At 43.8% G+C, this 23,887-nt stretch overlaps 1 protein-coding gene and 1 long non-coding RNA gene across 2 annotated transcripts; one reads left to right on the forward strand and one right to left on the reverse strand.

The window, feature by feature from the left end:
• The first annotated feature begins 14,554 nt into the window (after positions 1-14,554).
• On the forward strand, positions 14,555-14,971 carry LOC115577756 (uncharacterized). The gene is made up of 2 exons (XR_003983272.1): positions 14,555-14,664; positions 14,885-14,971. It is a non-coding gene; the product is annotated as an uncharacterized LOC115577756 (long non-coding RNA).
• A 4,588-nt stretch (positions 14,972-19,559) lies between these two features.
• On the reverse strand, positions 19,560-22,869 carry LOC115577747 (major histocompatibility complex class I-related gene protein-like; the record flags this gene model as incomplete). The annotated part of the gene is made up of 5 exons (XM_030410638.1): positions 22,788-22,869; positions 21,189-21,455; positions 20,514-20,792; positions 19,780-20,080; positions 19,560-19,665 (listed from the first exon to the last, which is right to left on the reverse strand). Coding segments are annotated over exons 1-5 (1,035 nt in total), but the record flags the coding sequence as incomplete, so codon positions are not given.
• Between the last annotated feature and the right edge of the window lie 1,018 nt (positions 22,870-23,887).

Here is a 23,887-nt window from a genome sequence, read left to right on the forward strand (position 1 = left end):
ATGTATGAAGAGGCTGTTTCTGTGATGTTTCACTGTTTGGATTGTGTGACTACTTTTCATATATAAGACAGACAGCTGACAATTATTAAGCCATTTTTGGAACTATGAACTTAGTTCAAAATGTTGAATTACAAAATCCGAACTGAACTAGTGAATTTTAAAATTTGTGAACTGAATTTTGAACTTCATGTAGAAAGTGAACTTTCCTAATGCTGTCAATATGTTTCAGTTATTCGGTCTGAGTTGAAATAAAAATGAAAGCAAGCTTGGAGTAAAGATTCGAGTGGACTGTGAAGTTTAACGAGTTTAAAGGTTTAAAATGTGATCTTACCTGGTGATGAAACGTGACAGAAGAGAAGCAACAACAATAACATTCTCATCTTGATTTGATGAAGACGAGTGAGTGAAGGACCGAGCTGGATCAAATGTTTCCTGTTATTTGTCCTGGCAGAGGGAGGAGAGAGAGTTTCTGTACTGAGAAAAAAAATAGGACTGGATCACTTGTAGGCAGCCTGGCCTATTTTTGATAAGGACTTATCAACACCCCTCACATGCAATAAAGTATTAATTGTGAATAATAATTAACCCAGAAACAGACCTGACCACAGAACCCGGGGATCAGATTTTCTTGTGAACTAAAATTATGTCTACTCATACATCATTTTAGAACTATAATCAATAGGGCATAGTTTATTTATTTTATTTCCTCCTCTCCAGGTGAACATGACTGAAGGAGAAAAGAAAAGTATGAAAGGGGAGGGAGCAGGAACCAGCACCAGACCACATACAGGTACATTATTGGATGTTACGGTGTGACTATGAAGTAAATAAGACACAGTACATCATCTGTATGATCAGGTTGGACCACTTGTTTCTTGTTATTTATTGTTGTGTTACAAGTAATAGAATCAGAGATGGACAGAGTACTCGACCCTAGTACTTGAGTAAGAGTACAAATACTACTGGTCAAAATTTACTCTGTTACAAGTAAAAGTAGCTCAGTCGACATGTTACTCGAGTAAGAGTAAAAAAGTACTTGCTTTTAAGGTACTTAAGTATCCAAAAGCACATGCTTTTAAATTTACTTTAGTAAAAGTAAGAGTAAGAGTAAATTTCTTATTTTTCACATCAATGAATTACTATAATTTTTTCTAAATGAATTTAAGTAGCCTACCTTTTAACTCTTGTTTCTGAGAATTAACTCTTTGAAACCACCTGCACTGATGTGCTTGCTTTTAGGACCACAATGTTATATAAAGCCTGCAGAAACACCTATAAAACAAATAAAATGAATGGGATCACAGGAGGACAGCAGATGTTGCAGATGCAGATGTTTATTAACAATCATAAAACTGTAACCAAATGAACCTGCACCGTCCAACTAACTCTCTATCATTTAGCTAAGTTGGGAAACAGGAACCCCCTCAAAGACCAATGTTGTCCCCAGATCACTGGTTGAGAATCACTGCTTTACAAAAAACTACATGATGCAGCCATTGTCGCGGTTTTGTGTTGACAAACGCAGTCGAGAGCGTGGCTACTTTGGTGGTATCCTTATGGGGAGGGATGACGTATTTCCGCTTTACGTAGATCCCAGTGGAGAGCGTGCACTGTGATAGGTTTCCTTCTTTGACAAACACAGCTTGTGTCCAATAGTATTTAGAAAAAAAAAAGAGAGCAGACCTGAAAGTAACGAGTACTTTTCCGCCTTCCTAGAAATTAACTTGAGTAAAAGTAAAATATTTGTCTTGGAATGTATTCAAGTAAGAGTAATAAGTACCACAGAAATCTAATACTCAAGTAAAGTACAAATCCTCTGGATATGTACTTAAGTGCAGTACTCAAGTAAATTTACTCCGTTACTGTCCACCACTGAATAGAATGAATGGCTGCCTTCCATGCAGCGCTGACCTGAAGTCTGCGTTTGGGGCACAAAACACCATGGAGCTACCAGGAGACACGGTAGTGGATTCTTACTTCGTCCCCTTCCAATCCCATGACAGAATAAAACAATGAGTCTGCTCCATTGGATGTGATGTGATATAGTATATCCAGCGTTGGAGAGTCCTAAACTACATGTAGGCTATTTAAACCACTAGCTTAAATACATTTTGCAGTTCTTTCAAAACTGACGAGACAACAGGCCCCCTTTTTATTTCCTTATTTAGACTTCCATTGTTTTAATTTGCTATTTATTAACAAATGTTATTTATGTATGAACTGTGAGGAAAGAAATTGAACTTTTAATTGCAATGAACCTGTCAGGCAGGTGCTAGAAGGAGGACTCAGAAGCAGAGGGGCGAACGGTTCAGACAAGCTTTATTTCAGGACCACTGTCTCCTTGCAAAAGGAGCGATAAATCAAACAGGCTATAAAACACTCAAACAACAAAAGAAAAGAACAAAGAAAATAACTCACGAGGAAAACTAGGACTACTGTCTACACTGATCTAAATAGCAAAAAACTTCTTATGAAACCTTAAAAAACAAAAATTCACTCACCGAGAAGAAAAACAAAAGGCTATCAAAATTAACTAAACTGCACTAGGCTGAAAAGGATACAAAGAAAAGGCACTCCAACGGAGGCGAGCAAGGCTACAAACAGAAATCTAGCTCAAAAAGGCTGACCAAAAAATTACAAACAAAAGATCACTCTTTCTCAGAGGCAAACAGAAAATCGAGAACAAACTTGAAACTTAGCGTGGCGCTGGCAAGACTTGGAAGGAAGGCTGGAGGTACACGGACAGTGACGAACGAAATACTCTGGCGACGAGGACAGGGGAAGACAAAGACTATATACACATGAGGTGGGATGACACAGGATGGAAACAATCAGGGATCAGGGGAGACGCCAGACCGGTGACACAGGAGGAAGGGCAAGTGACCTGAAACGAGAGGAGAGTTACTTTTAAAAATAAAACCAAAAATTCACAGGACAAAAACCCAAGACAAGACATCCTTCACCGCGGTGTGACAGTACCCCTCCCTCTAGGGCCGACACCTGACGGCCCATGCAGTTCAGGATGGTCCCTGTAAAAGTCATCAATAAGGGTGGGATCAACAATGTGTCGAGATGGAACCCACTGTCTCCTCCTCCGGCCCGTAACCTTCCCAGTCCACGAGGAACTGTCTGCCCCGGCCCCTGTTGCGTACAGCCAACAACCTCTTTACTTTGTAGACCGGACCTCCTTCGACCACCACGGGCGGTGGTGGGGACGTGGTGGCTGGAACCATCGGACTCTCCTTGACCGGTTTAATCTGGCTTACATGGAACGTTGGGTGTACACGAAGGGACCGAGGCAGACGAAGACGGACAGCTGCGGGTCCGACCATCCTGGTGACCGGGAACGGACCCACAAATCGTGGCGCCAGCTTTTTGGATGGGACCTTAAGACGCAAGTCTTTAGCTGACAACCACACTCTCTGTCCTGACTGATAGTCGGGAGCTGGTCGTCTCCTGCGGTCAGCCGCCTTTTTAACCCGGTCCCCTTGTCGGACCAGAACCTGGCGGGCGGCTATCCAGATGCGTCTGCAATGTCGGATCAGGGCATGGGCAGAGGGGACCGACACTTCTGGCTCGTTATCTGGAAAGACTGGGGGTTGATAACCGTAAACACATTTAAAGGGCGATAAACCTGTGGCAGATGTAGGTAAGGAGTTATGCGCATACTCAACCCAGACCAGGTGCTTGCTCCATGTGGAGGGGTTCTGGTACACCACGCACCGGAGGCCGGTTTCCAGTTATTGATTCAGGCGTTCAGTCTGGCCGTTGGCTTCTGGGTGGTAACCTGAGGTCAGGCTGGCTTTGGCTCCGATGAGTCGGCAGAACTCCCTCCAGAACCGTGACACGAATTGGGGCCCCCGGTCAGAGACAATGTCCTTGGGGAAGCCATGAACCTTGAAAACGTTGGTCATCATGACTTCTGCCGTCTCCTTGGCAGACGGCAGCTTTGGCAGAGCAATGAACCGGACCATTTTAGAGAACCTGTCAACCACCGTGAGGACGGTGGTGTTGCCTTGAGAGACCGGGAGCCCCGTGACGAAGTCGAGAGAGATGTCAGACCACGGTCTGGAGGGGATGGGAAGCGGTTGTAAGAGGCCCATGCGAGCCCCGGAAGACGTCTTATTCCTGGTGCAGACTGAACATGCCGCTACGTACTCCCGGACCTCCGTCTCCATTGATGGCCACCAGAACCGCCGGGAGACGACAAACATCGTCCGTTTGACTCCCGGATGACATGAAAGCTGCGTGGTGTGAGCCCAATTGATCACCTGTGGGCGTAGCTCGGCGGGAACAAACAAACGGTTAGCAGGACACCCACTAGGTGACGGGGCACCACCAATAGCTCGCTTTAACCTCTGTTTCTATGGGCCAAGTGACCGCTCCAACCACATGAGTCGGTGGGAGGATAGTCTCTGGTTCTTTGGCCTCAGGCTCGGGGTTGAATAGTCGAGAGAGAATGTCTGGCTTGACATTCCGGGACCCCGGCCTATAGGAAAGAGAGAAGGAAAAGCGGTTAAAAAAGAGCGCCCACCTGGCCTGGCGAGAGTTGAGGCGCTTAGCTTTTCTAATGTACTCAAGGTTTTTGTGATCTGTCCAGACTATGAATGGATGGTCGGCCCCCTCTAGCCAGTGCCTCCACTCTTCCAAGGCGAGCTTAACAGCTAGCAGCTCCCGGTTACCAACATCGTAGTTACGCTCCGCTCTAGACAGTCGCCTCGACAGGAAGGCGCAGGGGTGCATCTTGCCGTCCTGTTCTGAGCGTTGCGACAGCATGGCTCCGATTCCCTCGTTGGATGCGTCCACTTCCACCACAAATTGGCGTTTAGGGTCTGGCAAGGTGAGGATGGGAGCAGAGGTGAATCGACGCTTGAGTGTGTTGAACGCCTTCTCTGCTTCTGGGGACCAATGGAACTGCACCTGTGTGGACGTGAGAGCATGAAGAGGAGCTGCTATTGCGCTGAAGCCTCTGACAAACCGCCTGTAAAAGTTAGCAAAGAACTGCTGAACCCTTTTGCGGCTATCGGGTGTGGGCCACTCGGCCACAGCGCTAACTTTAGCCGGGTCCATCTGTACACTTCCAGGGGCTACGATGAAGCCCAGGAAGGAGACAGTGTCGGCATGAAACAAACTTTTCTCAGCTTTAACGTACAGGTGATTAGCCAGTAGTCTTTTAAGCACCTGGTTCACATGATCGCGATGAGTATCTAGGTCAGGGGAGTAAATGAGAATATCATCGAGGTAAAGATAGACAAAACGATCAAGAAAATCTCTTAACACATCGTTAATCATGGCCTGAAACACGGCGGGTGCGTTAGTGAGTCCGAAAGGCATGACTCGATACTCGTAGTGGCCACTGGGGGTGTTGAACCCAGTCTTCCACTCGTCCCCCTCTCTGATACGGATCAAATGATAGGCATTACGAAGGTCTCATTTGGTGAAGACTTTAGCCTGTTGGAGCTGATCGAAGACAGAGGACATGAGAGGAAGGGGGTAACGGTTCTTTATTGTGATGTCATTCAACGGGCTGTAGTCGATGCAGGGTCTTAGCGAGCCATCCTTTTTTCCCCCCAAAGAAAAATCCAGCGCCTGCTGGAGATGAAGAGGGGGGAATGAGGCCCGCCTCTAGTGACGCTGTGATGTACTCCTTCATCGCTTCCTTCTCAGGTCCAGAGACGAAGTACAGGCGGCCCTTGGGTGTGGAGGCAGTGACAGGGCTTTAGTTTTACTAAAGACCTGCCTGAGGTGATGATAGCAGGTCGGCACAGAGTTCAGGTCCGGGAATTCGGCGTCTGTGGCGGGGTCAGTAGAAAACAGGTTAATTTCTGTGACTTTATCTTTCTGGTAGGGGGGTTCGAAGCATGTTTTGGTGCAACTGTCCCCCCATCCTCTGATCTCTCCCGTTCTCCAGTCAATGTGAGGGTTATGAATCAGCAACCATGACTGTCCCAGTATCAGAGAATGGGAGGAGGATTTGAACAGGTAAAAGTGCATCACCTCCTCATGATCATTAATTTGTAGATGAACTGGTTCACTGACGTGAGTAATAGAAAAAAGTTCCAAACCATTAAGGGATCTGGCTCTGACGGGTCTTTCTAGCAGTTCGACATCGAGCCCCAATTTTCTGGCTAATCCCCAGTCCCCTGAGTCAATGAGGGCTTCGAGTTCAGTGTTGGTGTGATGCATTACCTGGACCTTGGTGAGCGTGCGTGATGGCGAGGTCGATGCCGAGACGAGACTCACCACCAGGGACTTCTTAGTAGGGCAGGTGGCGACGAGATGACCAGTCTCTCCACAATAAAAGCACCGCCCCTCCAGTTGGCGTTTTCTCCGCTCCTCCGGAGTCAGTCGAGCTCTCCCCAGCTGCATGGGTTCCTCCTCTCTCTCCGTGGAAGGCGGATGACGCTGCTCCTGCGGTGAGTGGTGACGAGCTGATCCCGTCGGAGCGTGAGTGAGCCTGTTGTCCGTCCGGATCGCGAGGGCGACGAGGGAATCCACTTCCGTTGGTAAGTCCAAGGGAACGAGCAGATCTTGGATGTGGGTTGATAGTCCCTTCAAAAAAATGTCATAAAGAGCGGTAGCATTCCACCCACTTTCCGCCGCTAACGTGCGGAAGCGGATGGCGTAATCACACACAGAGCTGCTACCTTGCTTCAAGCTACTCAACTCTTGCGCCTTCTCACGGCTCGTGGTTACTGGATCAAAGGTTCTGGTGAGCGCTGCTTGAAAATCAGTGAGAGAGATACATGTGGATGAGCCTCTCCCCCATTCTGCTGACGCCCAAGCCTTAGCTCTGCCAGCCAGGTGCGTTATCATAAAAGCTATCTTTGACCGGTCTGTGGGAAAAGCAAGAGGGTTCAGTTCGAAATGTATAGAAAAGTCAATTAGGAAAGTCTTGCACTGCCCTGGCTCTCCGGTGTATTGAGCTGGGGGAGCCAACTTACTGCCCGTCCCGAAAAGCGGCATGGTGGGTGTCGGTGTCGCTTCTGGTGCCGGGGGCGGTGCAGGAGCGGTCTGTCGGGTGAGCTGGCCAATGAGATCCTGCAGTTGAGTCGAGATATGCCCCATTTGCGAAGCCATCGCCGTCTGGAACTCTTCCTGGCGGTTGAGACGGGCTTCTTGGGTACGCAGGACATCTGACATGCGTTCCACCTCTGCTGGGTCCATGTCTGGCCAGAGTATTCTGTCAGGCAGGTGCTAGAAGGAGGACTCAGAAGCAGAGGGGCGAACGGTTCAGACAAGCTTTATTTCAGGACCACTGTCTCCTCATCAAAAGGAGCGATAAATCAAACAGGCTATAAAACACTCTGTGAATCTATGGCAGTCAAACAACAAAAGAAAAGAACAAAGAAAAATCACTCTCACGAGGAAAACTAGGACTACTGTCTACACTGATCTAAATAGCAAAAAACTTCTTATGAAACCGTAAACAACAAAAATTCACTCACCGAGAAGAAAAACAAAAGGCTATCAAAATTAACTAAACTGCACTAGGCTGAAAAGGATACAAAGAAAAGGCACTCCAACGGAGGCGAGCAAGGCTACAAACAGAAATCTAGCTCAAAAAGGCTGACCAAAAAATTACAAACAAAAGATCACTCTTTCTCAGAGGCAAACAGAAAATCGAGAACAAACTTGAAACTTAGCAGTGGCGCTGGCAAGACTTGGAAGGAAGGCTGGAGGTACACGGACAGTGACGAATGAAATACTCTGGCGACGAGGACAGGGGAAGACAAAGACTATATACACATGAGGTGGGATGACACAGGTGGAAACAATCAGGGATCAGGGGAGACGCCAGACCGGTGACACAGGAGGAAGGGCAAGTGACCTGAAACGAGAGGAGAGTTACTTTTAAAAATAAAACCAAAAATTCACAGGACAAAAACCCAAGACAAGACATCCCTCACCACGGTGTGACAGAACCGGCAATTTCATTTGCTTTAATTTTATATCCTATGTTCATTGTCAATTTGTCAGTCGTTTAAACATTTTCTTCTTAGTGGCTTACCTTATCATACATAAATCATGAAAGTATAAATAAAATAATGAATAAAATAATGCAAAAATAAATACATAAAAGAATAAATAAATAAATAAATCAATGCTTTATATTTATTTCTCCATTTCTGTTTACCTTATTTCTGTATTTCTATTTCTGTGTCCATATGTTAATATGGACCAGCAAGCCCACTCAGCTCACTGTTAGCTGCAGTTGTTGACATTTGTTATTCATGTAGCTCTGGTTTAGTAATGAAATTATCAGGCGTTAATTTTTACTTGCGAGGGTCCCAGGTGTGCTGGTGTTGTGGTTTGAGAATCCCGTCTTCAGAGGGGTCCTCGGCCATGTCCGCTATCCAGGAAAAACATTCTGCTCATCGATTCAAGTCATGTATATGTATATTCGTTTTGACGTGGCTTGAACACTTCTATCCACACAGAGATGCCAGGACCGCGACTTGCAAACCACTGTTAGACGAACGCTACAGTGCATGTTGTCGGTTTCATATATTCGTTGTGAATGTCTGTACTCTCAACTCATGGGTGGAACAGTCTGAGGCAATTGCTCACACCGAGCGGCTTGAGAGCGGCATGGAGACCGCTGTTAGTTGTTATGTTAGCAGTTTACTATTAGCTGTTGGCTGCTTGCTGTAACGCTGTTACCATCGAGAGTGAGATACATGTCTGGGCTTTTCTATGAACCACAGTGGACGGTAGCTACAGGTGTTTGTATCACAGGTTGATCTGGATGTCTCAGGCTTTGCCACAGCTGACTGACCTCACGCTGAGCTCGGGCTGGATGTCAATGTACTCTGCAGACTGCTTGACGAGCGGGCCGTATGACAGTGTACATTTTTCACACTGACTTGGCTTCAGCTTAATAACGATGTATGCGGCTCGGAATGATGGCTTTAAGTAACTGAGTGAACAACAACCAACAGCTAACATAAGAGCTAACAGCGGTCTCCACGCCGCCCTTGAGCCACTTGGCGTGAACAAATGCCTCAGACCAGGGGTGGATTGGCCATAGGGAGTCCCGGAACTTTTCCCGGTGGGCCGGTCACTAATGGGCCGATGGACGGCCGTTTTTTATTTAATTCTTATTTTCATCTATTTATCTAACTTGCCATGCCTCGCTTGCCTTGTTCACTATTGCAACTCTTCCGGCCTGGGAAGAGAGACATGCAGCGGCTCGGTTCACAGTGCTCAGCTGCAGACACAGCAGAAAGGTGACGATTGGCCCAGTGGCTTGTCTGTCTAAAGAATACCTGTCCCAATGGCCCTATGAGAGGCTACAGAGGCCAAGGAGTCCCACCCAGGCATGTTCTAGACCCCCCCCTCGTCCAATCACTTTTAATGATGAGAGGTCAATGATGAGAGAGAGCAAAAGAAGAAAAACAACAACACCCCAGCACACGAAAAACAAAAATGGAGAAGGAAAGTAAAACATGCAAAGGCGGTGCGGAAAACTTGAGGGAAAGGAAAAGAAAAGCTCCAGCAGCACAGGTTGCTAAAAGTAAAACAATTCCGCAGATGTTTGCTGCAGGGGCCGGCCTGGCCGGGGCTAGCAGCACTGATGCTGCAGCTTCAGCAGCAGGTCCTTCACGTGAGTCTGACAGTGAGTCTGAAGACAGTGAGGCTCCCATTACCATTGTCCTCACTTACAGAAATATTTACGTGATCTTCATTAGCACAGTCAGTAGAGACTTGGCTTGGGACTGGAGGGTGGCCGGTTCAAGTCTAACTACATTTCACAATATGGAAGTGGACTGGGCTTCCATATGGGGCGCCCGGGGAGCACATTGGGGTTCCGGTGCCTTGCTCAAGTGCATCGGAACCCCCATGTGCTCCACCCCACATGGCAGCCCAGTCCACTTCCATATATAGGCCACTGCTCGTAGTTTGCAGTGTGTATACTTAGAATGTGCAGCTAGTGATGGCTCAAATGCAGAGGACAAATTTCAGGTGTATTTACATGTTGAATGTAAAAATAACTTAGTTTCTTCTCCTTATTAACATGTTGTGATCAGGGGCGCCGTTTAGCTCCGTTGGTAGCACGCGCGTCCCATGTGCCGAGGCTCTGCGGCGGACCCTGGTTCAACTCCCGGCCTGGGTCCCTTTGCTGCGTGTCACTCCCCCTCTCTCTCCCCTGTTCCCTGTCATATCTTCAGCTGATCTATCAATAAAGCCATAAAAAGGCCCAAAAAATATTGAAAAAAAAACATGTTGTGATCAAAATTTTCCAATGACAACATTACAGATCTTTGGTCATTGATCAGTTTCTTATGCAGATTAATTTGATTTCAACAGTCATTACTACAGTAATGTGATTAGTGATGTAGTAGGCTGAATGTTTCAGCGCAGAGAAACAGCTACTTTAATGTTCACAGTGGTAAAGCAGATGTTGTTCTTATCTGAGGATTAATCATTAACTGTATATCAAAGATTATGTTATAGAGATCATTGTCTGTTTTACATTATCGACAAACTGATTATAAATGTGTCTATGTTAAAACTTTTCCTTACACTACAGACTGGTATCTAGTGAGGATGTAATCATCTGCACAGTAATATGTTCCAGTATGTGTTTTTTAATATCAAATGCACGAGTGAGGAAATGGATCATTGTGTCAGACAGGTTATAGAGTCTACAGGAGGGGAGGAGTCAGAGATAAACTTAAAACCTGCCCTCCAACAGGTAAAGTTCACACAGTCAGTTAACTGACCCAGAATTTCAGTTATCGCTCCTTCTGGAACAGAAAACCCAGAGTTTCCCTCATCTCAGGAAAAACAAACTCTGAGTTTTCAACTTATCTTTCTGTAATATGGGTCCTTTACCAACATAGCTTTATCCAGAGACAACACCCAGGCGCATGTCTGACATGCTCACTCCCATTCTGATAAAGAGAAAGTCAAAATGGCAACTGCATTATGAAAAAAAGGTTTTTGAACTACTCACGTTAGCTGCTGTGTCTCTCAGGTCACCAGTAGCATACTGGCTTCCGGCAAAAACTAACCACGCGAGATGTCACGTGACTTTTCGAGCTGCTGATTGTAGTTTGTTTGTAATATTAGGCTCCCTTTTCAACATGGATGTCAATGTTGCTTTAAGCTGATGGTGGCACTCGGGGATCGTCACTTTTCTTAAAAGTGCCTCTTTCGTCATAATTATGCATTTACCCGAAGGTTTGACTCATTTTCAATCACAAATAAAGCCTTGGTTGCATTTTGGCGAGAGTTTAACTTTAAGGTCGCGGTCACACATACAGCACCAGCAGGTTATTTTCATTCACCTGCATTCACACTTTCAGAGAGCACATAACTTAACATTTCAAGTAAAGGTACAATGGGACACCACTAACAGTCTAACCTGTAAAGACTTGAAAGACTTCATGAGAGTGTGGCTGTCTCACGTTACACAACTATGGCAGCACCCATGGGGCAAGGGGGTAGAGTGCACTTCTAGAGTAATAATAGTATTTGTGGGAGGCTCGTGGATGAAATGTTTAGATACATTTACAAATATAAAAGTGCCGTAAAACTGATATAGAATAAGGAGACTGCACTGCTGAGCACTGTCTGTACGCTTGCCAAAAGGACATCCCAACATGTAGAATAAGTTTTAGTAATTTTCATTGTAAAATGTCTTGTGTGGCCTGTTGCTCGGTCACTGGTAGTCTGAACATACTGTCTCCATTGAATTAACCATTTTTTTCAACCTAATGCAGAAGAACCTAGAATCAAACCTGCCAGTCAGTGTCATTGTCACTCATGACCAAAACTGAACTGTTGTCCAGAGACCAAAAAATAAAAGCAAATTTGTGATAAAACAGTTTTCCTTTTCCTTGATCATGACAGTTAGTATTGGGCTTTAGAGGCACAAATTCTCAGATTTGGACTGAATATGAAGGGACAGCGATGTAACAAAGGTCACCCAGACTCCAACCAGGGACCTTAAAGTTTATGGTCGGCACCTTGTTCTGTAAACCGCCACATTGTGACCTTTGAACTAAGAAATAAAATATGGGTTTATGACTCCCATAAAAAAAAGCTGCACCACATAGATGGGAGATCAGCAGTTGTAGTTTCTGGGCTGTATTTATCAAAGATGTCGGCATGCAGTTTGTTAATAAAAGAATCTGCAGAGGCAAGGCTGGGTGGAATGATAGAGCAAGCTTTATTGAAACAGATCTCAAGCCTGCGTCCGAACCAAGTGCGGCTGCTCCCTGGTGTTCTCAAATCCTGGCAAATTTCTGCCCAATGCTTTGGCCTCTGCTCTATCAGAAATCCTATCGAGCCTTCGATCTTAGCAAATCTACAAGTAGCCACCACCCCTTTCTCTGGTGTGTGCGCCTTTTTAGAGCCTATTGTCCATACCTACCTACTTCTTCTAATTGGTATGGGAGGAAAGAAATGTTGGTCTGCCTCACATCCCCTATGAAATAACTCATCTTCTGTGTGTGACCTAACTGTGCTGATGTCAATTCTCAGAGCTTACAGCCTAAAGTGGACTGGATGGTCTCTCCATATTTATATGGGAATGTATCCATTAAGTCAGCTCCGAACCTCTGGCGTGAGAACTTACCTCAGGTTAGACCTATGTGTGGGCCTTCCTTTAGCTTACTCTTGACGCACACACAGAGCTGAGTAACGGCTCCTGGTCATGTGGACCTTTACATTGTCACATCCCCACACTTGCCTAAAGGGAAGCATCTTATCCTGTCCCATCCTGTCCTGTGACTATTGAATCAGAGCTTGGGATGTGTAAGAAACACACAGACACTACACAGTCTGTCATGAAATGGACAATATTTATCACACAAACTTTTCACTGGAGATTTAATCTGTAGACATTACTGATTTCAGTCTCTGTCTCTGTCTCAGGTGTTCACATTTTACAGAGGATGGATGGCTGTGAGTGGGATGATGAGACCGAAGAGGTTATTGGTTTTAATCAGTATGGTTATGATGGAGAAGACTTCATATCATATGACCTGAAGACAGAGAAATGGATCGCTCCAAAACCACAGGCTTTCATCACCAAACAGAGATGGGATGCTGACAAATATAGAACAGAAGAAAACAAGTATTACCTTACAAAGTTTTACCCTGAGTGGCTGAAGAAGTATGTGGACTATGGAAGGAGCTCTCTGCTGAGAACAGGTAGAATCACCTGACCTGATGTAGTTTAATGGACACAATCATGTTCATACAGTCTGCTCAGACTGAACTGCTGTTGTGTTTTCACTCCAGTCAGTCTGACATTACATTGTTGTCTCTGTTTATTTTCTGTAGCTGTAAAATTCAATGTCGTCCTAACCAATCAGTGGACACTGACATTTTGGCTGTTCTGAAATTTCTTTCCATCGATGCTCAGACTGTGATATTCAGAGTACACTCAGCATGAGTTAAGTAATTTTGCTGTCTCAGTGTTTCAAACTAGAAATAGTTTCACTGATCTCTCTCCAGACCTTCCCTCAGTGTCTCTCCTCCAGAAGACTCCCTCCTCTCCAGTCAGCTGCCTCGCTACAGGTTTCTACCCTCACAGAGCCTCACTCGTCTGGAGGAAAGATGGAGAGGAGCTTCATGAGGAGGTGGACCACGGAGAGATCCTCCCCAACCACGATGGAACCTTCCAGATGAGTGTTGACCTGAACCTTTCATCAGTCACACCTGAAGACTGGACGGGGTACGACTGTGTGTTTCAGCTCTCTGGTGTGAAGGAGGAAATCATCACCAAACTGGTGAAAGATCGGATCAGAACCAACTGGGGTAAGAAACACTGATTCAACTTTGTATTTAATGCTCGGTTAGCCTCGGTTTGGTTTACTTGTCAGTTTATATAATCTCAAATATTTTCTTTTAAACAAATAGTAGATAGATAGATAGATAGATAGATAGATAGATAGATAGATAGACAACTAATGTCTAGATAAAAAGGTAATAACATGACATCAGTTCTAACTGCACATGTTGTCTTCTTTTATCTTTCTCTTCTTTTCTGCTGAACAGAGGAGCCCAGTAAAGACATCAGCCTGATTACTGTCATAGTGGGTTCTCTTGCTGTCGTCCTGATCGCTACTATTGGATTTACTGCTTAAAAAAAGAAGAGTGAGTAACATTTAATAGCACCAACTAACAGTAGCAGTAGAAGGCTCAGAGTACATAAATCTGATTTATTTGTCAGTTTATATGAGAGAGAGAGAGAGATGCAGTTGAGAAAATAAGACAAAAGATGTAAAATGATTTGTCTTTTCTTATTATTTCAGCCACACGACCAACATGTAAGTCCATCTTATTTTTACGCTATAGTCTCTGATCTGATCGCACTGTAGATTAAAAAGCTTTTCAGTGGGAGCAAGGTGAAAAAATTGCAGCCGGCAGTTCTTTCTTTCCCAGATCAAAAATTTTTTTTGTGAATCTGAGGGTTTAAGTTTTGACCATATCCAAGCTTTAACAAATCAGTGTGTTTCCTCAGAGACTAGCCTACTCATACACATCATTTAAGTAAAAGCAATAAGGCATATTTTATTTTATTTTTTAGAATGTATTTTCATTTGGCAGCTCAGTTCAATACTTCCTCTCCAGGTGAACATGGCTCTGAAGAAGAAAAGGAAAGGATGAAAGAGGAGGGAGCAGGAACCAGCACTGAACCACATACAGGTACATTACTGGATGTTACTGTGTGACTATGAAGTAAATAAGACACAGAACATCATCTGTATGATCATCTGTTTGTTTTTAATTAGCAGTTTGATGATGGACAAACATGTTGCATCATTTCTAAGTTGGTTCATCAAATTCCCAGTTTAGTTTCCTGCCCACCCTACTGAGATGTTCTGTGCAGAAGAAGAGAACTAACAGAATGTTTCTGACCTTTCAGCTGCTGTCAACAGACTGAATCCAGAAACATGACTGACAAACACACCGCCCTGCTCACAGAGACGTCATGTGGAACAACAGATACAACGACAAGAAAACAGAAGTATTCACTCCTCTACAGCTGCTTTAATTTAGTTTAAGGTACATTTCATTTTGTCTTTGCTACTGATGTGTTGATAACTTCTTAAAATAAAAGTGATCAAACTTTATTTTGCTTGTATATTTATTTAATCTGTGACAGCAGCTTGTGTTGAATTCAAAAACACGTATGTTAAACCTGGTTTATAATAAGGAAAAAACGTGATTTTCTATAAAATATTCTACAGTGATTTATGATATTTTAGATTATTCTATGATGTATTTTCTCTTCAAACTGCATCAATATAATATTCTTCTAAATATGGCTACAGAAATATCAGATATAAAATATTATACGTTTTTTTTCATTAAATACAAGGTGAAAGCAAAGTTATGTTTTCTGTTGAATTTCTGTAAATACTGAATGCATGTAAAGTCTGATTCACTTGCACTCCTTCATTTCTTTTGTACTGATGTTTGTTCTTTAATAAAAAGCTCTTTATGTAAATACATGTAAATCCTCTGTGTGTCTGTAGTTACTGTGACATGAATAGAACCTGAGAACTTCCACATTAATGTCACACTGCTGGTTTGATACATAAGGATGAAGGTAAACCTTTAAAAGAGAAACACGAGTACATAAAACACACATTGATAGAAACATCTGCTGTGTTGAGACTTTATCTCATGTGAACCTCCTGTGAACCTGCGTCCTCATATAAGGGACGTCACATTTTGGGTTTTCTGCACCTGAAACTTCACTCTGCTTTACTCAGACCTGTTGTTCTCATTCTTGGACACCTGTTTCTGCCATCTAGTGGTCACAAAGGCACAATACATTAATGAGAGCAAAAGCAGTCCCAGCCGGTTCAGTTGAGGTTGTAATGGCCGTGATGCTCAGCTCTGTGAGGTTGATGTGGGGAGACCAGTTATCCTGGCAGCTGTGTTGCTTCTGTATGTGAGTCTGGCCCGGTTCTTAACAGAACATGTTGAAGAAGCAGGTGGAACAGTACAGTAGGATGGGCTGGATGATATTCAGCTACAACAGCAGGAGGAGTCTTTATTGATTTTTATGTTTTTATCATTATATGATACACCTACAGGGCATATTTCTCTGTCAGGAGCAGACAGGTTGTTGAATGCATAATGTGTAATCATGTTAATGTTTGAATGCTCCGCTATGTTCACCAGCTCGTCTCTAACTGTGTCTGTCTGCTGTTTGGTGCAGAGCAGATAGTGTACAGTGTTTGTTTTCTTTGTCAGCTGTTATTTCTCTCTGAGCTCGTCTCTACAACGGACACATTTCACATGATTTGATCCCTCATTAATATAAAGTACTGAGTAGTTCAGTTTCACACACTAAACCTGAAACCAACACTGAGGAAATACTTTACACTAGTGGTGTTTCTCAGCCTAATGAAAGTCATGACACAGTTTCCTAAAGTACATTGTGATTGTTTATTGACAGAATGAGTGTGAGAAGAAACCGGAGCACCTGGAGAAAACCCACAAACACACAGAGAGAATGAGCAGACTTCATGCAGGTTGGATGTTGATGCTGTCTTCATTCTCGTGGCAGGAGGTTCACACTGAAAGTCTGATTTGAAGATGTGACTCCTCGACTTCTTGATGTCTTGACCACATCATGCAGGAGTAGACCATCTCCTCGACAAAGTTCTCACTTGTAGAAGCCGAGGCTTCATCACATGATGACTAAATTGTGTATTGCATTCCCCTTGACTCTTTTTCATTAAAAAGACAATATGCATCCAACACATTTACCTCAAGTTTGAGAAACACACAAACATTTCAGAAAAACACAAAAATGTTGTTGTTTCTTCTTCTGCTTCTTGCGCTGACTTCCTGTAAGACTGCACGCCTTTCAGCCTTTCGCTCTTGGCTGGACTCTTAAACCATTGCAGCGTATCCAGGACACTGCAGCGTGCCTTCTTTTCAATCTACCCAAATTGTCTCATGTGACCCCCCCTCCTCTGTGACCTCCACTGGGTTTCTGTTGCAGCTCGTATCTGATTCAAACGATCGTACTGGTCATAACACACACCCCAGCGCGATCAATTTGCTCCACTACATCAGCAGGCTGGCTGGTACCACCATCGCTGAGAGCAAACAAAGGTCGCTCAGCAAAGTCACCACTCTTATTTGTTCTGGCGCCTCAGTGGTGGAACAAACTCCCGACCAATGTCATGACAGCAGAGTCACATGCCATCTTCCACATAAGACCCCAGACTCACTTGTTCAGAAACAACCTTAACCCCGTATACCATGACAAACACAAGTTTATGAATCTTACATGTTTTGTTTGCAGGCTTGGGGAGTAACGGACTACATGTAACGGCGTTACGTAATTAGGATACAAAAAAACAGTAACTGTATTCCGTTACAGTTACATAAAAAAAAGACGTAATCAGATTACAGATACATCTGGAAAAAATTGGGATTATTAGTTGGATTACAATTAAAATATATGATGATGAATGATGAATGAATGTGAATGAATGAATGAATCTAACACTTGCCAATGCGGCAATGCCGTATGCACGCGCGCACACATTACTACAGTTCACGACAAGTCACAACGACGCTCCGCTCTCAAGTGAAGCCAGGCGGCTCATTATGGACTCGAGTGCTAGAGAAAAAAATGCTTTCACTGTGTGGAAATTTCGCCATTACTTAGTTTCTAAAGAAGTAAGAGGGAACAACATCACTGTACAGTGCAAGCTATGCCTCCCAGCTGTGCACACACTGTCATCGTCCAAGGACTCCACATCCAATTTAAAGAAACATTTAATGGTAAGCGAAACTGCGAACGTTAGCTAGCTACACAGAAATTCTGTGAGCTAAAGTTAACATTAATTAGCCTGCTAACCAGACTCGGGCTGTCATTGTTATTACTGCTGCTGCTGCTGCTGCTACTAGGTACTACTACTGGGTCTGTGGGTGGTGGTGCTGCTGGTGACCGGGATGGTACGTGTTTAGGTTTTTTGGTAGTTTTGAAGTCTCGTTTCGGTTCGCTCCCGTTTGCCCTGTTAAAATAAAGACATTACATTGTTAATACAAACTCAACACTTCCTGTGTCCGTCTCAAATTAAAAGTCCTCTAGCATAAATAGCTCAGTAGGCTTTTATTGTGAAACATTTGCACGGACTTCATCGTGGAAAACTCGTTGACCTTCGAGGGCCCCATAGACACTTGAAATGTAGCTACTGCCACCTTGTGAGGCTTGTACGTTACAAAATTGCCTGAAACACCTGCAGTGACTGAAATGGGTCACTAACACTTAGATCACAACAAGGTATTAAAATAGCATGATTATATTAGGAAATTGTATGGGTAATTTTGGGGGACAAATAAGTGACACACATCCTATATGTGGGGGTGTTTTACTACTGCTATTACTAGAAATAGGCCTAGTAGTCACAATAACACTAATAATAATTGTTACCATTATTATTATTATTATTATTATTGTAATATGTGATGTAATTCTTGAATACAGCTGAATAGTTAGTAGTCAATGAATAAAACTGAATAAATCTAACATACCCTACAATTAATTAAATTTTTAATTTGCTTTATGTGTTCCTCAGAGGAAGTCTTTATTTGCATTTGTATTGAGGTAATCCAAAAGTAACTTAAAGTAATCAAGTTACATTACTTTAATATTGTGGTACTTGGATTACGTTACTGACTACATTTTTTAACAGGTAATTAGTAACTGTATCGGACTACATTTTTAAAGTAACCCTCCCAACCCTGTTTGTTTGTAACTATAATAAAATAAAGTCTGGTCACACGCTGTCCCCTGATTGTTTTGAGTATGAATTGGACAGAAAACAACAATTAATAAAACAACCAATCAGAGTCATAGAACATAGAACAGTCCCACCTTTTCAATCAGTCCTTTTTATATAACGTAACCTATAGTGCAAGAAGCCATCTTTTACTCTTTTAGTCTCTTTTAGTTCTTCAAAGCTAAATGAAGTGACACCAGGAGAGTCACCTGCCCTTTTTACACATTGTTTTTAACGCTGCAGCGGCAGTTTGCCAATTCTACGCCGTTGTTTGCTCACACGGAACCAAACAACTCTGAAACTTTCACACAGAGGAGGCAGACAATTGATACAGGATCCCCGCATTCAAACGGTAGTATGAATGTGGCTACCGAGTGTGTTTGTCATTCAGGTCTCTGGATTCAGCTGCTCAGAGAGCTCTGTGCTGTTGTCAGGAGCTGCAGGTCAGAAACAAACATCCTGTATTGAACTTTTATAAACAATAAATACAGGAAACAGTGTTGATAAGGTTAATCTGCACAATAATGTGAAACATGTTTTAATCTAAAACATGAAGTGTGAGTCAGATCAGCTGAAATAGAACCAAAGTAAGTTTTACTTACAAGATGGAGGGTTGATGGCTAAAATCAAAATAAAAGAAATAATTTCAGTCACTGAGTATCTGTTTATACTCTGTTTAGTGCTGACTGTATTTACTTTCTCTGACGCTTAATTTTGCAACCTGAATGCAAACAATCAACTAAAAGACTGAAATCAAAGTGCTAAAAACTTTCCTTTTTCTCTCTCACCTTTCTTCTTTTTGTAAACGATGAATCCAGCAGCACCGATGAGAATGAGAGCAGGAACAACCACTGCAGCAGTGACGAGGACGGTCATGTTACTGGGCTTCACTGTTGAATACAATAAATTAAGACTGGTGCAGATGAAGCAGGTTAGGACAAATTAAATCAGTTAATTAGTTCATTTATAATTACTGCTTTTTTGCAAGATGATCTCAGTTGTCCCCTCGTTGGTCCTGATCCGATCTTTCTCCAGTTTGGTGATGATTTCCTCCTTCACACCAGAGAGCTGAAACACACAGTCGTACCTCGTCCAGTCTTCAGGTGTGACTGATGAAAGGTTCAGGTCAACACTCATCTGGAAGGTTCCATCGTGGTTGGGGAGGATCTCTCCGTGGTCCACCTCCTCATGAAGCTCCTCTCCATCTTTCCTCCAGACGAGTGAGGCTCTGTGAGGGTAGAAACCTGTAGCGAGGCAGCTGACTGGAGAGGAGGGAGTCTTCTGGAGGAGAGACACAGAGGGAAGCTCTGGAGAGTAAAGAGAGAGATATTAAAGAGGAGAGAGAGGAAAAGAAACAAGGTAAAAGAAACATGAAGAAATTACGTCTGAAATCAATAACAGAAGGTGTGAAAGTGTTTTCAAGCAAATGTTGAACAAATGTATTGGATGCATCTTTGTTGCAATATTATGTTTGTTGGCACATCACTGCTGCAAACTGTTGATCAGGGGAATAGTGTGAAACCAGCAGCATGATGTGAATCATGTCATGTGCTTGTGACAGTTAGTAATAGTGTCGGCCAACTAAATATTGAGTTTTAAAAAAGCAGGAGGACAGTGTTGATGGTGGCCAAGTCATGTGATCCAGACAGGTTGGAATAATAATACAATGACAGTTCAGTCTGAGCAGCCTATATGAAGATCACTGTGTCTAATAAACTACATCAGGTCAGGTGATCCTACCAGTTCTCAGCAGAACGCTCTTTCCATAGTCCACATATGTCTTCAGCCGCTCTGGATAAATCTGTGTAAAAGCAGTCTTATAGTATTTGCTCATAACTTTATTTGCGTCCCATATCGGTTTGGCAGTGACAGCCTCAGGTCTTAGAGCGATCCATGTAGATGTGTTTGGATAATATTCCAGGAGATCTTCTCCATCATAACCATACTTAACAAAACTTTTGACCTCTCCAGTCTCATCATCCCACTCACAGCCATTCAGCCTCTGTAAAACATGGACACCTGAGACAGAGACAGAGACTGTAATTAACACTGATTCACAAATGAAACATTCAGTGGAAAGATGATCTTAAAAACATTGTACATTGTGTGATGACTGCTGTTTTTATAGTCGTGTGTTCATGAATCAGATTATTATCATTAGATTGTGTTTAACAGCTTCAGCAACAAGTCTAACTAGCAGCTGATTAATGTTGACATGATGAATGACAGGTAGTGGCTGGACCACTGAAGACAAACTGATATGATGGTTTACTTTACATGAATCTCTATTTCAGGTTATGTGTAAAATGATGTTAGAGTTTGAACTGATTGGTATCTTGAGGCCCTGGGTCACTTTACAACTAAGATGCAGAACAGTAAAAAGTTAAACAGGCTATAACATGTTACATACTGTACCTCCACTTTGGTTGTAGAGACGCATCAAACTGTTTGTATAGGATTTGAAGAAGTTTGGAAAAACATGGAAACATCTTTGTCTGTACCGCTCCAACCGCTCAGGATACTTCGTGAAGAATAATTTAGCAACGTCATGTTTTACGTCCATCTTTTTGTTGCTGTCACAGTACCCCACCAGAAGTTCATCAATTTCCAGTGTCCCCACAAATTCTGGGAGGTTTGGGATTCCATTTGATATAGTTAGGAAATACTTCATGGAGTGTAGCACTGCAGGACAAACAAATGGGATCATAAATTATGTGTGGAATGGAAAGGATCAAAATGCAAAAGTTTGAAATGTAATGTGCAGAACAAACAGCCTCCATTCAGTATGAACACACACTCATCATCACCACTCAGAAATATGATGAAGTCAGCATGATTTAGTTAAAACGGTCTGATCAAGTTGAAACAGGTGTGTAGTCAGTGATGAGCCAAGTTCAGTCAGAATGTATTTTATCACAGAAGTACGGAAGCCCTAAATGGCCATGCATTCATACATTTTATTTCCTCTGTTTTCCCAAGATAACGGGATAATTTTCTCAAGATAAAAAAACCGTTGTTTACCCGAGATAACGATGTAAATAAGAGTGAGAGAGTGTGGTTGGCTTGGGGGACTCCTGAGGCAGCTGACGGGTACTAGCAGGCCAAGCGTGCGGCAGCACGGGCGGTCGAGGAAGCAAAAACTCGGGTCTGGGAAAAGTTCGGGGTGGCCATGGAGGAGGACTACCGTCAGCCTCGAGGAAATTCTGGCAAACAATCTGGTGCCTCAGGAGGGAGAAACAGTCCTCCATCAACACTGTTTACAGTGGTGGTGGGGAGCCGTTGACCTCAACTGGGGATATCGTCGGGCGGTGGAAGGAATACTTTGAGGATCTCCTCAATTCCACTGACACGCCTTCCATAGAGGAAGCCGAGGCTGGGGACTCAGAGGTGAATTAATTCATCACCCAAGCCGAAGTCACTGAGGTAGACCAGAAGCTCCTCAGTGGCAAAGCACCGGGGATGGATGAGATCCGTCCTGAGTACCTCAAGTCTCTGGATGTTGTGGGGCTGTCTTGGCTGACACGTCTCTGTAGGATCGCGTGGCAGTCGGGGACAGTGCCTCTGGACTGGCAGACCGGGGTGGTGGTTCCCTATCCAAAAAGGGGGACCGGAGGGTGTGTTCCAACTATCGGGGGATCACACTCCTCAGCCTCCCTGGGAAAGTCTATTCCAGGGTACTGGAGAGGAGAATTTGGCCAATAGTCGAACCTCAGATTTAGGAGGAACAATGCGGTTTTCGTCCTGGCTGCGGAACAGTAATGCGGTCGTTGTATTGGTCTGTTGTGGTGAAGAGAGAGCTGAGTCGAAAGGCGAAGCTCTTGATTTACCAGTCAATCTACGTTCCTACCCTCACCTATGGCCATGAACTTTGGGTCATGACCGAAAGAATAAGATCTCGGATACAAGCGGCTGAAATGAGTTTCCTCCGCAGGGTGGCAGGGCGCTCCCTTAGAGATGAGGTCGAGGTGTTCTGTCACCCGGGAGGAGCTCGGAGTAGAGCCGCTGCTCCTCCACATTGAGAGGGGCCAGCTGAGGTGGCTTGGGCATCTGTTTCGGATGCCCCCGGGATGCCTCCCTTGGGAGGTGTTCCTGGCATGCCCCACCGGGAGGAAACCCCGAGGAAAACCAAGGACACACTGGAGTGACTATGTTACTCGGCTGGCCTGGGAACGCCTTGGGATCCTCCTGGACGAGCTAGAGGAAGTGTCCGAGGTGAGGGAAGTCTGGGCGTCCCTGCTCAGGCAGCTGCCCCCGCGACCCGGCCCCGGATAAGCGGACGAAAATGGATGGATGGATGGAGAGTGTGTGTGTGTGTATGTGTGTGTGTCTGTAAATGACCTTTAATTTGATGATTGTTTAAGAACATGTTGTTTTCATTTAGTTTACTCATATTCTTTGAAGCCAGGTTATTATTTCATCAATTATATTAGATGCTAAACCGGGGACTTTTATTTTGAAAGCATCTCGCTGTGAATCGTGTGTGTCTGCGTGTTGGAAGTGTGCCTGCATGGTTTTTGCTGAACGTGATGAAAATGATTTACTGAGCACCTGGCTGATAAAGGGTACAAGGTCTTACGGTGTGTCCGAAGGTGTGTTCAAGTGTACAACATTCCTGTAATAAACACCTTGGACCAGTGCCGGCCCTGAGTAATTTGGTGCCCTAGGCAAGATCTTAGCTGGCGCCCTCTCGCATCGCAGTCAGTTTGACAATCAATGTTCATACACTCACACAGAAATTGCATGTATGTATTCAAGATTTTATTTCTTTTAAGTCAAAAATATCACACCAAATAAAAACTAAAGAAAGAAACAAGTGATAAAAATACAATACAAATAAGGCATTGTACAAACATATTATCTCTCAGCATAAGAGTGCCGTCTCTCACTTATCTATTGTCAGCTGCTTTGCAAAACGACCTCCAACTCCTTCCATGTTGCCATGTGGGTATTGTGCTCCTGGCTATCATCATGAACCTTCAGCAAGTGGCTTGCATTTGTCCAGTCCTTTAGTCCTTTCTTATGAAGTCTGTATTCTTCTGGAGAAAACATTTAGCAGCAGAAGCAGTGCAAGCTATCATTTCTGTTTGAGTTCAGCCAGCTTCTTCTGAGTTTTT

The sequence above is a fragment of the Sparus aurata genome, unplaced genomic scaffold (genome assembly GCF_900880675.1).
Source record: "Sparus aurata unplaced genomic scaffold, fSpaAur1.1, whole genome shotgun sequence".
NCBI classification, from domain to species: domain Eukaryota; kingdom Metazoa; phylum Chordata; class Actinopteri; order Spariformes; family Sparidae; genus Sparus; species Sparus aurata.